General features: G+C 41.7%; 1 protein-coding gene across 1 annotated transcript; it reads left to right on the forward strand.

Moving 5' to 3' along the window:
• The first annotated feature begins 2113 nt into the window (after positions 1-2113).
• SPMIP5 (sperm microtubule inner protein 5) lies at positions 2114-12140 on the forward strand. Its single transcript, XM_065553631.1, has 6 exons — positions 2114-2438; positions 3485-3722; positions 4563-4605; positions 5427-5713; positions 7845-7945; positions 8474-12140. The coding sequence occupies exons 1-6, from the start codon at positions 2381-2383 to the stop codon at positions 8626-8628; spliced, it is 882 nt and encodes a 293-aa protein (XP_065409703.1). The 5' UTR covers positions 2114-2380; the 3' UTR covers positions 8629-12140.
• The last annotated feature ends 5287 nt before the right edge of the window (positions 12141-17427 follow it).

Consider the following 17427-nt stretch of genomic DNA (forward strand, 5'->3'; position numbering starts at 1 on the left):
TTTGTTTCGCGATGTTAATTTTACAGACACACTGTTAGAATGTAAGAATGGCCATACTGGCTGAGACCACTGGTCCATCTAGCCCAGTATGCTGTCTTCTGACAGTGGCCAGAGCCAGATTCTTCGGAAGGAATGAACAGAACCGCGCAATTATCGAGTGATCCATCCCTTGTTGTCCAGTCAGTCAGTCAGCGATTTAGGGACATCCAGAGCATGGGGTTGTGATTCTGAACATCTTGGCTAATAGCCATCGATGGATCTATCCTCCATGAACTTAACTAATTCTTTTTTTAATCCAGTTTTACTTTTGTCCTGGCAACGAGTTCCACTGGTTGACTATGCATTGTGTGAAGAAATATTTCTTTGTGTTTGTTTTAAACCTGCTGCCTATTCATTTAATTGTGTGATCTCTGTTTCTTGTGTTATTTGAAGGGGTAAATAACACTTTCCTATTCACTTTCTCTACACCATTCATGATTTTATAGACCTTTATCATATTCCCCCCTCAGTTGTCTTTTTTCTAAACTAAACAATCCCAGTCTTTTTAATCCCCCTCATATGGAAGCTGTTCCATACACCTGATCATTTTTGTTATCCTTCTCTGTACCTTTTCCAATTCTAATATAGCCTTTGGGACATGGGGAGATTAGAAGTGCATGCAGTAGTCAAGGTATGGGTGTACCATGGATTTATATAGTGGCATGATATTGTCTGTGTTATTATCTATCTTTTTCCTAGTGGTTCTGTTATCTTTTTGACTGCCGCTACGCATTGAACAGGTGCTTTGAGAGAACTATCACTGGTGACTCCGAGATCTCTCCCTTGAGTGGTAACAGCTAATTTAGAACCCATCATTTTATATGTAGAGTAGGGATTATGTTTTCCAATGGGCATTACTTTGCACCTACAACATTGAATTTAATCTGTCATTATGTTGCCCAGTAGCGCCATTTTGTGGGATCTCTTTGTAACTCTTCACAGTTAACTATTTTGAGTAATTTAGTATCAGCTGCAAACTTTGCCACCTCACTGTTTACCCCCTTTTCCAGATCATTTATAAATATGTTAAACAGGACCGGTCCCAGTACAGATCCTATATTCAGGGCTGGCTCTGGCTTTTTTGCCGCCCCAGGCAAAAAAGCCTCCGGCCGCCCCCCGCCCCCACCAGCGCGGCAGGGGAGGGCAGCCGGAACCCTGGGAGGAGGGCGGAGTGCCCGGCCGGGGCTCCGCTCTCCCCGGCGGCCAGGGGGAGGGCGCCGGGGGGGGAGGGCAGCCGGAGCCCTGGGAGGAGGGCGGAGTGCCCAGCCGGGGCTCCGCTCTCCCCAGCGGCGAGCCCTGGCCGGGGCTCTGCTCTCCCCGGCGGCCAGAGTGCCGGGGGGAGGGCGGCGAGCCCTGGCCGGTGCTCCGCTCTTCCCGGCGGCCAGAGCGCCCGGCCGGGGCTCCGCTCTCCCTGGCGGCCAGAGCCGGAGCACCGCACCGCGCCGCCCTCCCTCCAGGTGCCGCCCCAAGCACAAGCTTGGTGGGCTGGTGCCTGGAGCCAGCCCTGCCTATATTGCAGGTATAATTCCACCTATCCCAAGAGGTATGACTTTTCCCTGGTGTATCGTTTCTTCTGGCACATCATTGCAGTTTGTTGGTCCAATTTCTTCAGGTTATTTTATACTCTGGAATTTGATCATGGTGGAGATGTCACTGTCATCTAGGTTTTCATTAAGAAAACTAGTGGAGGCACGGTGATCACCTTTAAAACCTTGCTGATTTTGGCTTATATAAATAGAGATAGTTCCCTCAGTGCAATATTTGAGCTATACTTGTAGGAAATACTTGAAATACTGCAAATACAGAAGTAATATTAACTTAGGCATGATCTAAAGCCTAAATATAATTTAGCTAAGGCATTTTCTCAAACAGCAGGCTAGGGCATAAGAGGGCCTATGTACGTACTTCAGTAGTGTAAAAATAATGTATGCATATCTGGCTAGTATTTTCCTTGGTGATGACATCAATACATCCTATATACCTTAATGTTCCTTTCCAGGTATCTTAATATAACTGCACAAAAAGCCTCATGATTTAGCTATATCTTTTTAAAAATTCTATGGCATGACATTGCTTAGTAGAAAAAGTGAATATTTAAAAAGAAGTATAGTATATTCTGTTCTTGATTACATTTGAGGAATATTATTGAGTTCAGATGGCTGCAGTGAAATTACTCTGAGTTTACACCAATGTAATAATTTGGCCCATTAGCTGAGTTTTAAGATTGACTAATATTTATTCTTAGTAATATAACAGATATGTCATGAACTGGCTTAACTGATATTAGGATATAAGTTCACGTATAAATGTACATTTTCTTTCAAACAGGTACAGAGAGAGCATGAAACCAAATCAAAAACCCTTGGAAGCGTGCAATCGTCTGATACCTGGATACACAGGTAAATAATGTGTTTGGGCCACATCCTGACCTCCTTTCTCAGCTTGAAACCCAACTTAACTAGCCAGTGGAGGATTCCCCTGCATCATGGAAAATCCTCTGTTCACAAAGAGCTGCAATAGCAGCTACCGTACCATGATCCTCTGCTCTATTTTACCATGCCAAAGCCTGGCAGCCCTGGGGTTGATGGAATGTAAACATGCCTTAAAATCACCCCCTCCCTAGACTTTCAACATGCACAGCTCAGCTGATCTGGAGAATTTGGGCCAGAATAGTAGCTTTGCATTTGAATTTACTTTCTTGGATTAGTTCACATAAGAGCTGGACCTGATCCACAACGTTTGGATCCAGAACGAAACCACCCCAATGTTCAGAGATAGTTCAGAACCAGTATTTTGGCTCAGTGCAAAGTTCAGACTGACAAAATTCAGAGACAGTTGGAAGTGGGATTTTCGTTCAGACCCATCCGATTTAAATCAGATTCTTATCTCTATTTCTTTAGCATTTAACATAGTCATAGTAGATTCAGGTTCAATGTTAAAGGAATATGTACTTGTGCTATATGCATCTATTCTTTATAATGAAAATTATTATATGGTGAAAGTCTGCTTTGTGGTCCCACACAAAAGACCTACATCTATTTCTTATAATTCAGGAGTTCATTTTAATACAATCACAATTTCCAACCAAAATGAATGATCTGAAATTGCATTTTCAAAGCATCCAAAAAAAAAAAAGGCATTTCAAACTACCCTTCAGACTGATGTTTTGGTACAGTAAAGAGAATTGCTATTAGCAGATTGATCTGTCATAAGGGGATTGTACTTTCATAGCCCTTGTCAAAATGTGGCTTGTTTCTAAGGTCATAGGAGATCACTGTAGTTGTAACCGTCTATATAATTGCAGTGTGCATGTGTAATTTGAAGAACTAAGAGTGGCAGATAATGTTCTATGTTTGTTTGATAATTTCACTCTGTCTGTAAATGCTTGCAATATGTTCCATTAGATCTTGTGAGCTTTTAACATTTATCCTGCTTACTCTTTTAGGCTATGTCCCCCAAAGATTCTATAGAATTGGCACTACTTATGGAGATGATTCAATGGCATGTATGACCTCATTCCACAATGCTACTCAAAGGAGCAGAGACGCACAGAATGAGCTGAGATACATAGCAGCCACTACACCCAAACTTCCATCTATTTGCTCCAATGAAGATGTTTTACAAGCACTTTATGACTATAATTATAAACACCATCCTTATGTGCTAGGTACTGTATTTAAGTTGTAATGAACTTGATTTCAGCCAAACATTCAATTAATGTTACTAGTACAATGTGAATTATAATTACAGTCTTCAGGGACATAGTAAGAACCGATTTTTACCTTCAGTCGCTAGCACATTGCTCTGGTTTCTGTGGGAGTTACACACACGTGCATTCAGTGACAGAATTTGGCCCCTATATCTTTCATTTCTATTCTAAATCTCAAGGTTTTCTCAAATAGGTGTGTATATTTAAGGACAGAGTCTCATCTTGATATGAAATATTTTACATAGATCTTGCATCAATTGTAATTGTTGTCCAGAAATCCTTCCATAAATGGGGTTCTGAATAGACTCATGCAATAGCATGCTCTCAAATTGTACTATTATCTAAAAATCTGAAGCCAATATTTTCAAATCTGGCTGCCTAAACCTAGAGTAAAACCAACCTGCTGTTCTGAGGGGCTAAGCACTTGCTGCCCAGACTGACCACAGTAGGAACTACAAATGGCCACCATCCCTGAAAATCTGTAATCTTATCTGGGTATCTAATTTTAGGCACTCACATTTGAAAATTTTGTCCTGCCTTTCTGGGGCTTGATTCTGCCACCTTTACTCATGCTGATGGCTACCTTACTCTGCAAGTACTCTCATTCTTTCAGTGGTACTGTTTGCAGAGTAAAGTGCTACTGAGTGTGAGTCAGGCTGGCAGAATCTGGCCTTTAGTGTTTTCTTTATTAAAAAGAAAGAAAGAGAGAGAGAGAACTCTTAAAATAGTCTTGGAGAAAAGCAAAACATTTTCATTTGATCTTGTGACTGATGTGGATCTCAGGATGTCTCATGTATCCTGGTTTTCCCTTCAGCAATAGCTTCTTTCCAAATCTTTCCTCGGGCTCCTCACTCTGGGTAAGTGAGCCCTTTTTGTGGTTCTCCATGATTCATAGACTGTGAGTAACCATGAACGCCAAACACCAAGGCCCAAACATGACTCCAAGTGTTTTGACCCAAACTGAGCTCAACCCCAATTGCCCGTCATGGATTCCTAACTACCCGCTGCGGCAAGCTAGCATTTCTCATCTGATCAGAAGCGTTCCAGGATCAGGACCACCCTGTAAAAGATGTTCAGAACTTCCTCCTGCAGTTACCTTAGAAACCCCAATGTCATCAGATAGAATGTTCCTGAGTGACAATTCTTAAGTCTGTAACTAGTGCCTTTCTTCCTACATAACTTAATGCACCATTGAATAACAGCCAGCTCTGTCTGAACGTGGCAATGCACAACAAGACAACATTGCAGTTTAGAATAGAACGCTCAACTGTGTCCTGTTGAAACTGCAAGGCATCTTTCAGCAGGTAGAATGTAATTTCCTGTGTTGGAATTTTGACAGGCCATGGGTACTAACATATATTTATATGCGTGAGCCTATTCCCTACTTAGGCACTGACGCAAAACCCATTACGTTCAATGGAAAGACTCTTACTGGCTTCAGTGGGCTTTGGATCAGGCCTTTAATGACCATTGGCCAAATTCTAAAGACCTTTCCTAGCCTGAGGAAGGACTGATTCAAAAGTGAGGAAGGACTTCAGGATCTGGCCCCATAAAAGAGAAAAAGTTATCTAGGCACCACTAAGGGGCATATCAAAAGTGGTGAGACCCACTCTTGGTGATATAAAGTGACTAATGAACATTCTATGAAGCATGTCAATTAACTGAGAACATTTGTTAGAAGGAAGGAACCTTTTTATCCTCTATGGTAAATATAAGCAGATATTTTCTTGGGCAGTTAGGTGTAATTTTGAGGTGGCATTTATTTGGTCATTTTGCAGGTACTGTAATAACTAAGAGAAGTTTACTAGAGCCCCCTATTCCTGGTTGGACTGGGTTTGTGCCTAGAGCAAGGGTCACTGAACTGGGATACGGTGTTCGTTACCATGAAATGACAAAAAATTGCTATCAGGATTTTAAGAACTTAAGAGATCGGGTCTGCTACGATCCCACCAGCAATTTACACAGGTAATTTTATACGAAAATATATCGATTGAAAAGTACGATATAAGATGGTGATGATGATGATGTTTAATTGTATGGTAGAGCAGTAAATAAATATAACCTCGCCAACCATTAAAGCAATTAAAGGGAGTAGGACAGATAATAGGTTTACATAGACTTTAGGGGCTCTCCTGGGGCATGTCAGGAATCTATGTAGTACAGCATTTGTAATATAAAGCATACTTTTTTTTGAAAAGACTGCACTATACTGTGTATTTTTCATAATTGTATTTTAAAAGCTTCCTTATCTACAGGAAGTACTGAACATAGACAGCACACAAGAACTATTGTACACAGAAGCATGTTGTTATATTTTGGTTATGCTGATCTTCAGACCTTTTCTGTTCACCACTTGAACCACAAACATTTAAAAAAAAAACTCATTGTATGAAGCCCTGATGGTAATCCTTTTTTCAAGTATTTCTAGTACATCCTGCTGCATGGTGGATCTAAGGCCTCGGCTACAATAATCTCAGGTACTGGTGTAGCTTAACTGGTACAAACATCTAGTGGATTTTCACCAGAGCATCATTATTTGCCCCCGTGAGGCATATACCAGTAGCTGAAAGGTCAGTGTAGAAAAGATCTACATTCTGCAGCCTAAGTAGGACTGAAAATTCAGTGTTGATAGGAGGAAAAGCTCTTGGGAACCTCACTTTTTAATCCAGAAAAGCACATCAAGTGACTGCTTATTTCAGTATTTCATTTAATAGAAAAGCTCTGATTCTTTTTCTGCTTATCTGACATTTGCATTGTGAACGAAATTTCAGTTTGCCTCAGTATTTAGTGTTGACAAAGCCTTAGCAGCTGTCAGCAAGAGGCAATGATGGGTTGGGAGCGGGAAGACAAGTGAGTCTGGGCTTTTGTCCTTGGAAGGACAGGAGAGTTGGTCTGTACCACTATACGCAGAATGGGCAGGCCTCTTACTATCTAGGAAAGGATTTGGCAGTGGAGCAGGGGGAAGAGTGTGGCTGTGAAGACTTGGGAGTTTGAATTGCCATAGAGGGGTGATCAAAGCATTGGAAACAGGACTCTCCCTTCCCAAACTTGGCGAGAGGGAGTATTTCCCTTCTTCCCTCCTCCCACTGAGTGATAGATGCTGCACCTCTGCAGGCAACTTCCTTCTGCCTCCTGCTGATAAGGAAACACACTGGCCTCAGCACATCCATTTTCCTTCCAGTACAGTGCACAAGCCTAATTATGAGTTGTTTTTTCCTAACACACACACACACACACACACACACACACACACACACACACACACACACACACAGAGCACCCTACAGATATGTCATCACTGAGCATGTGCTAGCACTTGCTGAGGCTGTAATTGAGGTTTTGCACTATACAGTGAGGAAGTCTAATATGTTGTGTGCTGAGTGCTTATTCATCTGTTGGAAAGCATAAGGGACCTATGTTCACAGCTCCCCCCTACACAGCCATACCCAGGAGCGCCGCAAGCTTTTCTGCCGCCCTAAGCAGCGGAAGGTCCCACCCCGAAATGCTGCCCCCCACAGATGCGGCGGATGGTCCCGCCGCCGCCCCCCAAATTGTAGCGCCCTAGGTCGCCTAATGGGTTGCGCCGGCCCTGGCCTCACCCATGTACCCCATTTTCCTCACAGGTATACCTATGCACCCAGTGAAGTTGATGGACTTGCATGAGTTTAGCTGAGAGCAGAACTGGGTCCAATAGATGAAATCCTGACCCCACTGAAGTCTAAAGGAGTTTTACCATTGACTTCAGTGGAGTCAGGATTTCAGCCAATTATTCCAAGTAAGATTCTTGTATTTGAGTGTCTGGTTGCAGTGGCAATGCTATAACAGTCTCTCTGTTGATGTCAGTTGGATCCCATATTCCATGCACACGCAAAACTCCCTGGAAAGGCAATGGGTGTTTGGGGTGTGCAAGGAATACATGAGTGTTGTGGGCATGTGGGGAAAGACTCGTGAGCAGAACACATACAGTTGGAAGACAATTAAGGCCATGAGAGTTAAAAATGATGTCTGATAGTTATGTAAAACATGGGGACATGTAAGCAAATTCTGAAATGATGGAAGTTAGAGGATACTGAACTGCGATTTTGTTTTAATTTAGAGGCAAAATGCTTGAAGTTAAAGTTAGCAAAGTTCCCAACACATACCAAAGATTCTACAGGCCTGAAGGGATGCTGCCAAAATACAGCGGTCATATTCCACGTAAGAATTTAGAATTTCTGTCCTTTAAAAACATATGGTTTGCTATTGACACATTGCTCTCCAGCACTGATTATTTATTTATTGATTTGGAATGTTATTACTGTAGCCAATATGAGTGAAGTTCAATGCTCTGGGAGCCCATGACAATCCTTTAAAAGCCCATCTAAATAAACCTATCATGTCAAGATAAAATAACCCCGCAGCAACATAAATATAACAAAAATGAGTTAACCACCTCATGAAGTCCAACACTGTCCCTAGCGTGCCTCACCCGTTCATCCATTTCCTTACAAGCCAGGTAGAAAAGATAAGCCTTGCAGCAACTTCTGAAGACTAGCAAACTTGATCGGTTGCGGACAAAATGGAGCAGTGAGTTCCAAAGGTTCAGGACTGTAATGGAGAACAGCTTGCAGGCCCCCCGCTCCTTTCTCTTGTACCAATGAGGCACAGGCAACCTCCACTGACTGCAACTACAGCAGTATTTCATGGGACTTCAGGGATTAAACAGTGGGCATTTGTTTTTTGCAGATGAACATCTTGTCATTGGGAAAACCTTTGGAAACCTGTGCAGAAGCTGCTCGGTATGCTCGCACTCGGAGGAGTCCTATGGTGCACATCTCACTAAGAAACGTAATGCCACGTTGAAGCTCCCAAAGAACTTGAAATGTAACATGAAAAGTTGAAACATGCGGTGATTTGGACTTTGGCAATTGATTAAAAACTACTAAATACTATCTGAGATGCGCATGTCATTAGGCTTGATCTTGACACTTAATGCTATGTTATCTGAGACGTGCAGTGTTTTGGATAAATTTCACGTGTGAGGTAAATATGAAAGTATGGTTATAAACCACAGTGTGATTCAGTAGTTATGGACTCAGCTAGATCAGTATTGCTAAAGCATTTCCCCTAATACTCTCTAGCATAATTGCTGGCAGCACTTGAATATAATTCAGTTCTTCGGTTTTACTGAAATAAGGGTATTGAATTTTTGGGCTGAAGTGAAAAGCACTGGAAAGAAAAATGCCAAAGAGCGAAAGGAATCAGTAACTTCCAGAGTGACCCACTGGAAAGGGCAGGGTACACTTGGCTACACAAACAGGATTTAAAATGTAGTTTGAAACAGCATATCCCAAACTTTTGGAAGCCGAGTCCCACTTCACGAAAATGAAAGCAATCACATCCTTTAACCAACCCCACATATCTTCATTTATATACCTTCCACGCTCCTCCCCACCATGGCACATTCTTCCTGCTGCTTTACCCTTTTGGGAAACACAACCTTAGAAAAAGAAGGGGGGGGGAATATACTGTCAGATTGGGTTAGAGCCAATCATTTAACCCTTATTGTATTCAGAGTTGATGGGTGTGGGGGGGAATCATATGCTTTCTTGTCAAAAACTCTAAGCATCCCCATTTCTCCCCAACTCCAGGCCTCAAAGGGTCACTATTTTTCTGCTTAAGCTCTAATCAGCATATTCTTTAAAATGGTGTCAACAGCTGGTGGCCTATCTACACTAGTGTTTCCAGCGTTGCCAACACCCGGGTGGAGTGGAACCATTGTTAGCAACAGTGACACATTTTTGATGAGTTTCCCTAGTGTAATCAGTGGGCTGGATCCTCATACCTGTCCCACATGCAGGGCCAGCTCCAGGGTTTTGGCTGCCCCAAGCAGCTAAAAAAAAAAGCCGCGATTGCGATCTGCGGCAGCAATTCGGCGGGAGGTCCTTCGCTCCGAGCAGGAGTGAGGGACCGTCCGCTGAATTGCCGCCGAACAGCTGGACGTGCCGCCCCTCTCCAAAGTGGCCGCCCCAAGCACCTGCTTGGTAAGCTGGTGCCTGGAGCCAGCCCTGCCCATATGCTTTGCACTGATCCCCAGAAATCATTTTTGCCCCACTGGTCCTATCGATGGTCCTGTATGCAAGAGCTCTTACATGGCCAGAGAAGATGATAGTAGTAATATCAGAATTTCAAAAGACCTTCAAAATCCTGACATGCATAAAGGGCCTGGGAAAGACCAAGAAGATTAGAACATAACAATGCATGTGCTGCAAATATCTGTTGGTATATTTCCTGTTCAGAACCATGTTGGCCAAATGAGCTGTTGTAGAAACATGATCAAAGAAGGGGCAAAAGCAACGGGTAAAATTCCCCAGCTTTATTCGACTCCATTGCCCTTTGCGAGGCTTTGGTATCCCCATTTGGTAAGGGAGGCATATCTGTATTACAGATAATTAGCTTGCACATTATGTATTGAACCTTGACAATTTGTTCTGTCAAACGTGTCAAAATCTGTGACTCAATGGGGTTATACGGGAAAGGTTTGGATTTAGATTTGCTAATCAATTCTATAATATCTAATTCTTTACAACGGCATAATTTAATAGCTCCAATTTCTGCTTTCAGGTCTTTGATTTCCTTGTTAAGCATTTAAGTTTCAATTCTTTTTTTTAATCTTTTAACCTTTATCCCTTTGATTTTTTTCTCAGCCTATAATTTATTATAGTCTCCTGTCAGAGGGGGAGGTAGACTAGGTGACTTTTACTGTATTGCAAATTATAATTATTAGCGTTATTTGCATTAGTAATGGATTCATTCTTACCACTGAAAACAATTCCATTATCTGATCAGACAGTTATCTTCACACACAGTTCAGATTGTCCGTGATCATATATTTTTATTAGGCACCTCTTCCTCAGTGGGTCAAAAAGAGAATTATTCTTCAGTATAGTAAGTGGTCTTTCTCCTCCTAATGCTTCCTTGAGTAAAGATGCTAACCCTACAGGGAAGTAGAACAAGACCTGCTCTTTTGCCTCCATTGTTTCATCATATGTGGCAAGTATAGTGAGATGTGCTTTCATGACACCTCGATCCAAAGCCCAGTATTGTCAATGGAAGGACCCCCATTGTTATCAGTATATGTTGGATCAGGCTCATTATTCCAGTTCAGTGGGAGGCACTGTGAGGATGATTCTTGCTTGACCTTTCAACTCCTTTTATTTTTTAATTGAAAAACAAAGGTGAGAGAGGCACTGTTGGCTTGACCAACTGGGGCAGGATGAGTTGGCAATGGGAATGGATACTTCTTCATCTCTTGTCCTTTAAAATGGAGTGTGCCCTCACAGGGATACAAAGTTTTCACATGAGATCACATGAGATCACTGTCCAAATTAACCAGGAGGTGTGTGGGAGACAGGTAAGGGAAGGATGGTGAAGGGCTACAGACCAGCCAAGCACCTCTCTGCCTTCTCCACTGCCCCCTTCCCAAGGCATCGAGTGATGGCCAGCATGGGACCAGTGGTGTAAAGGTATCAAGAGAAAGCTCATAAGTCCAAAAACTTCTGACATAAGAATGGTCATACTGGGTCAGACCAAAGGTCCATCTAGCCCAGTATCCTGTCTTCTGACAGTGGCCAGTGCCATGTGCCCCAGAGGGAATGAACAGAACAGGTAATCATCAAGTGATCCATCATCAAGTGTCAGCCATCTTGGGATTCTCTTCATAGCATTACATGCTGTGTTTTAGTAAATACAGCTTGTAAATAAAGAAACTGTGAATAAAGAGACACAGGTCCTATTCTCAACTCTGCCACTCCCTTGTTGGGTCATTTTGGACAAGTGTATTGGATTTTTGTGTGTTTCATCTGCCTCAGATGTAAAATGATGATATTAATACATACATGTCTGGAACACTTTTAGACCTGTGATTGAAAGAGACTATGTAAGTGGCAAATATTGGTAAATTTCAGCTATAATTATGTTGTAAGAATGTTATCCATTTGAGCCAAGATTGTCAGAAGTTACTGGTGATTTTTGGGTGTCCAACCTGTGTGACCTTTGAAGTAGGGGTAATCAGTACTTTCTGAAAGTCAACCCCTCCCCAACTTTTAAAGCCTCTCAAATATTGACCTCAAAATGAGCCACCCCAAATCTGTAGTAACTGCTGAACATTCTGGGCTTTGTTCTTAATAAACTCATGTGTAATTTTAATTCAAGACTGTCTGTGTGAGATCATTAGATCATGAAACAATGTGGTTTATTTGCAGGATTGGCTCCTTCCTTTTTCTTCAGTTCCTTAACTGGTTTGATGTCAATAGTTATTCCCTTCATCAACAGAATTAAAGGTAAAAGGATCTTGCAATACTATATATACATAGCAATAACTGCACAGCTCCTAACAGAGTAGAGACTTGTATGACTGTTTGGGATACAGATTTTAAATAAGCTTGTCTCTGCAATATCCACTCATTTATACTGTATTATTGCATAGATACAGATGTAAGCAGAGTCAGGATGAGCTCTACCCTGACATCTGGTGGTGAATTGTGGCGAGTTGCGGAAAAGAACTTCAGGAGCTGATCTTGTTTGCATAGGCACACCCACCCCGCCTAGCATGAGCCCACAGCAGCCCAAATGGTCATGTTGGCTGCTGTGGGATCCCCAGTTTCTCTGTTATTGGGGCAGGAAGAATAAAGTGTTGTTACCCTGATTATGTGAATCAAGGGCAGTGGAACTGTTTTATGACAGAGGGACTCGCCATCAACTAAGTAGCACTCACTAGACAAGGGACATGGGTTCCAAAACCCAATGAATTGAGAGAGAGGCTAGAGACAGGTATGTGTACTTAATGGTATGGGCCCCCTTTGAGGGCCTGAAACACTAATTGCACTGCCTTCTCTCTCCACTGTGGAAAATCAGAGCTAATTTTGATTCCATTAGGATTCTAGTTACAGGCTGCTGAGCTGAATTCAATTTGGGCCAATGGTGCACCAGCACTGGGGCTCTCCTACTACAAGCTGAAATCACTAAAGAGCTAAAATTACTAAGAGCTGAAATCACTGAGTGCTTGGGGGGGCCCCTGAAGATATATTGCTGAGTGGCTGGCGGAGCAGAGCATGTTCGCGGGACGGCTGGAGCGGCTCACGGGACAGCTGGTGGAGTGGAGTGGAACAGAGCAGCTGGCAGAGTGGCTCGCGGTAAAGACTGCAGCAGAACCCCACGGAGAGGCGGGACAGTCGGCCTGGGACCACGTAAGGTGCCCCTTAACACCCCTGGACCCCTCTCCCCCATTTCCACCCAGGCTGGGAGGTAAAACTCTGCAGATAAACTTTTGAACTCTGGGGCTGCACTGACCAGGGACTTTTGGATTGTTGGACTTTTGGATGATTTTTTGGGTTGCTGGACTTAAGACCCTGAGGGGAAAAGGACACTGCCAAACTTACTTGGGGGTGGGTCTTTTGCTCATGGTTTGTGTTATGAATCCTGTTTGTGGTGTTTCCCCAACATAATGCCACATTGTTTCCCTCCTTTATTAAAAGGATTTTGCTACACTCAGACTCCGTGCTTGCGAGCGGGGAAGTATTGCCTCTTAGAGACGCCCGGGGGGTGGTATGTAATTGTCCCAGTCACTGGGTGGGGGCTCAAGCCGGTTTTGCATTGTGTTATTGAAATTGAATCCCTAGATTCTGAACCTGGCCCTTGTTGCTGCCAACTCAGACGGGCAGAAGGGTTACACATATATAATAATTTCCAATATATTTTAGTTTTTTCTGGTTGGTTTTTATGTATAGGGATGAGACGGGACTAACTTGTATTTAGGCCGTAGTTAGGATTTTTCACATGAAGCTGGTCAGAAAATAACATTTCCTTCAGATTTTGGAGAGTTTTTATCAAAAAACAAAACCCCACAAACTGAAAAAAATCCATTTGGGGGTTTTCAATGAAAACCTAAAATTCTTGATAAAAATGGACTTTTTTTTAGAAAATACCCATTCCCCCCCGCAAAAAAAAGCTATTTTCAGTTAAAGAAAATGTTGATGGAAAATTTTTGACCAGCTTTATTTTCAAGACCTGCTTTACCTACAGTTTAAATGCAAATTTCTAAGGTGTGGCTTTCTAATTTAAGTGCCAAGCAATAGCTAAATAGCAAATGACTTGTGCATTTTTGGTTTCTAAAACTAGATTAGTTTTAAATTCAATTTCATAATAAAATACATGTTGAGTAAATTTTATGCAAGCGCTATTAATTACATTTTAGGGGGTATCCAGTAAGACTTGGAAAGAAGTATAATATATAAAATACTAGCAATAGCAGGGACAAATGTTTGTCAATATTTTGGTTGGCTAAAGAAAGATCTAGTATAACAAAGTGATTAAAAAAAAACCTTTAAAAGGTTCAAGAAGTAAATTAATCACTGCCAAATTAAGATCCACTCAAGAAATAGTTCTAGAAAGGTGGGACTTGATTAGCGCATTGATTTATGAAGCAAATCAGAAGAGACATGTTCTATAGACAACACTGAGTATCACTGTACATCAAGAATAATTAGAGTCAAATAAGATCTTCAATGTCGCTTAGCTGTTTTCTGATTAATTAGAATATATGATGAAAGTACATTTGCAATCTATGGAAGAAGCCTCTTTGATTCTTGAAAAAGTGGTTTGGCAAGTTAAGTGACTTATATGAGTGACTGCCTGTAGCATGTGAAGAGGAGGATATCAGATATCAGAGGTTTCCCCAAATAACATATATATCATATTTCTGGTTTAAAAATGGCCCCTTACTGGTTACTGAAAACCAAAAAGATTGTTTGCAAGAAAACCACCGGTGGAATTCACTGTTTGCATAACCAGGGGGCCAACAGAGATTTGAGACAACTTATGCCAGCAAGGAAGCTGGCCCCAAATGCCAATTGTTTTACATGTATTAGAAGAGCCTTGCTTTTTAATTCTGTGTCAATACGGCTACCTTGTGCTTCTGTCAGTGGAGGGGACTGGGCTCCACATGGCTCAGGGAATGATTCCCCCTTCATTCTCCCTACTGGGATCATTCCCTGATCCTTGGCGCCTGCAGAGGCCTTTGCACAGGTGTACCATGGGATTCAGGCTTTGTGGGGTGACAGGACAGGAGACACATGTTTCTGCATCATCATCCCTGTTCCTCTATTAACCTCACAGGGCGTTAGCAAAAATGTCAGCACTTAAAATTGCCTTTTCTCCTCCCCTCTCTGTTCCTGTCCCATGTGTAGGAATGGAATCGCGCAGGATGTGATCCACCGTTTTCTAATTACAAAGCCCCTACTTCGCGAATCACTTACACATGTGTTTAACTTTAAGCAGGTGCTTACGTTTAATTAACTTCAATGGAAATTAAGCACATGCGTAGGTGTTTTGCTGAATCGCGGCCTCTGCGTTCATATTCCCATGGTGATGGAGATGGTTTGAAAACCTGCATGGATTGATTTAGAGGTTATTCTTTCCTCTGCTCCCTTCTAAAAGGGAGCCAATTACAGCATAAAGGAAAGGAAAGGACGGGGTTAATGAATGCCAGGAAACCATTGCACTAAAATTTTGCCTTAACACTGCTACTGCTTCCCAAAGGACTAGCCCCTCATTAGTATTACAGACAAGAAGATACGTTGCTTAGTTTACAGCATCTGGTATATACCACCAGGCTTACTCAAGTCCAAGATACAAAAAAAACCTGACAGCTGAAAATACAGTACTATTGCATATGAGAGAGAGAATGCACAGCCCAGGACAAGGACAATCTAAAATGTAATGAAAGTACCTAAGCCATTTTGTCTCTAACATTTGAAATTCTAATAGTAACACTGCACACCAACAAAATAATAGTAATTTCTAGCAGGGATTATAAAAACTAAACTACAGTGTAAGGTATTGGTCATCAAATAACTCATTCCACAACAAAGTTCTCCCACATTTGTTTTCTAATGTTGATAATAAAAGAGACATTTTGAGATCTGAGTTGTATTTCTCTTCCTTTGATGAACAAAGTCAGTTTTTAAAATGCAGTAAAATACATATCTGAAATGATGCAGGTAAAACCAAAACATTTCTGCATTTAAAGATTCAATCAAAGATTTGCTGCGAATGGTGAGATACTAACGTAAAAAAAAAAATCAATCCGGTATGTATTTTGAACATGATTTGTCACAAAGAGCATTTCTAATAGATAAGAGTGATTATATGGTAAAGAGCGTAATTTATATATCCCAAGCACTATGCTTTTGTCACTGACATCGTTAAGGAATTTGACACGTTTGCAAGAGAACAATATATGTCAACTGAAATATATACCAATTAGCTATAAATGGGACATTGAAATGAATGATGCATGCACATGCTATACTTAGAAGTAATAACATGTGGTTTAAAGTCACTTGCGTTTTCAAACAAGAATTCTTTTTATGTTGTCATTTAAAAAATCTAATATTTCAAAAGGTCAGGAATAAATAGCACCATTAGCATTAAAAGCTAGCAAAAGGGAAAGTAATTTGTTGTTCATTTAACAATGCATTTTATGTAACAGCTTTGTAAAGTGTTCATTTTTATTCTGCTAAAACAAGGTGGAAGCTGTTCCAGTTCATTATTAAAGAAGGATTTTTTTATTATACCATTGTCAATTTTAATGTCCTGATTCTGTTAGGTATTTGTTAAAATTATATGGTCTGCTGGAGTGGCTATGGCAGAGGATAATGCTGAGAATATCATGACTGTCAAAACAAGAGTGTGGGCAAGTATCTCCTTATACCAAGCTATGAGGAATGAAAAACAAAGGCGAAAATCTCTCTCAACGTTAGGAAGTTAATATCCCTGTAGAAGGTGCCCTAGGAGGAGTCACTGAAATTTGTGAGCTAGATTCTGTAGGACAGCCCCACTGTGATAAAAAGGAGCAGGTGCTGCAATGTCAAGAGGTTGCAAGATGCAATGAGCCCTGACATCATGTTGCAGGGTACAGTGTCCATGCAACCAGGCTGTGTCTGGCTACTGCTGATTATAGATGGAGTAGCAGCCACTCTGCTGCTGTATGTGCTATGAATGTACCCAGTAGACATGTCCCTCACACATGTTCATCTCTTGTTCTGTTTTCTTGTGGAGACCGGCTGTGGAGGTCACATGCTCAGTGGGCAAGTGGATGCAGATTCCCCTGGATGGGTCCTCTGTTTTTTTGACTCACCAGTATGACCACAATGGAACACGCTCACTACTTAAGGGGCTATTGTGCCTGTCTGCACAAGCCAGCTTAGTATTGGATCCTGTGTGACTATGAGTGCCCGTATGGAGCAAGATTGTAAGAGTTATTAAAAATTATGCTTTCACAAACACCCTTTCTCCTTCGCGTCTTCATCCACAGCTAGTCCGTGCTCACTTGCCTCCATGTGACCTCTCTGGACGCTCAGACTCTGTCTGTTTTTAGGCATTGGGCAATGTGAGACTTCTATCCGTTTGTGGAAATATTAGCTGGGCTAAACTCTGCACTCAGTTGTACCTGTGCAGCTCTAGAGACTTCAGTGGGGTCACATGGAAGTAACTTAGATCAGGATTTATGTCAGTATGTCTTCTGATTTGAGACAAACAATTCACCTCCTTAACAGATGACAACCTCCCTGATCACTATGCTTATGTATTGTATCCTTGTTCCCTATGTTTGCATCTTTGAACATTGTAAGTCCCTCCAC

This window comes from Chrysemys picta, chromosome 7 (assembly GCF_011386835.1).
Source record: "Chrysemys picta bellii isolate R12L10 chromosome 7, ASM1138683v2, whole genome shotgun sequence".
In the NCBI taxonomy this organism is placed as follows: Eukaryota; Metazoa; Chordata; order Testudines; family Emydidae; genus Chrysemys; species Chrysemys picta.

Coding starts and splice junctions, on each gene's coding strand:
- SPMIP5 (XM_065553631.1), top strand. CDS start 2,381: ATGAAACCAAATCAAAAACCCTTGGAAGCGTGCAATCGTCTGATACCT. Junction 3,723..4,562: donor CTAGGTACTGTATTTAAGTT/GTAATGAACTTG, acceptor TTTTCCCTTCAG/CAATAGCTTCTTTCCAAATC. Junction 4,606..5,426: donor CCTCGGGCTCCTCACTCTGG/GTAAGTGAGCCC, acceptor AACATTTGTTAG/AAGGAAGGAACCTTTTTATC.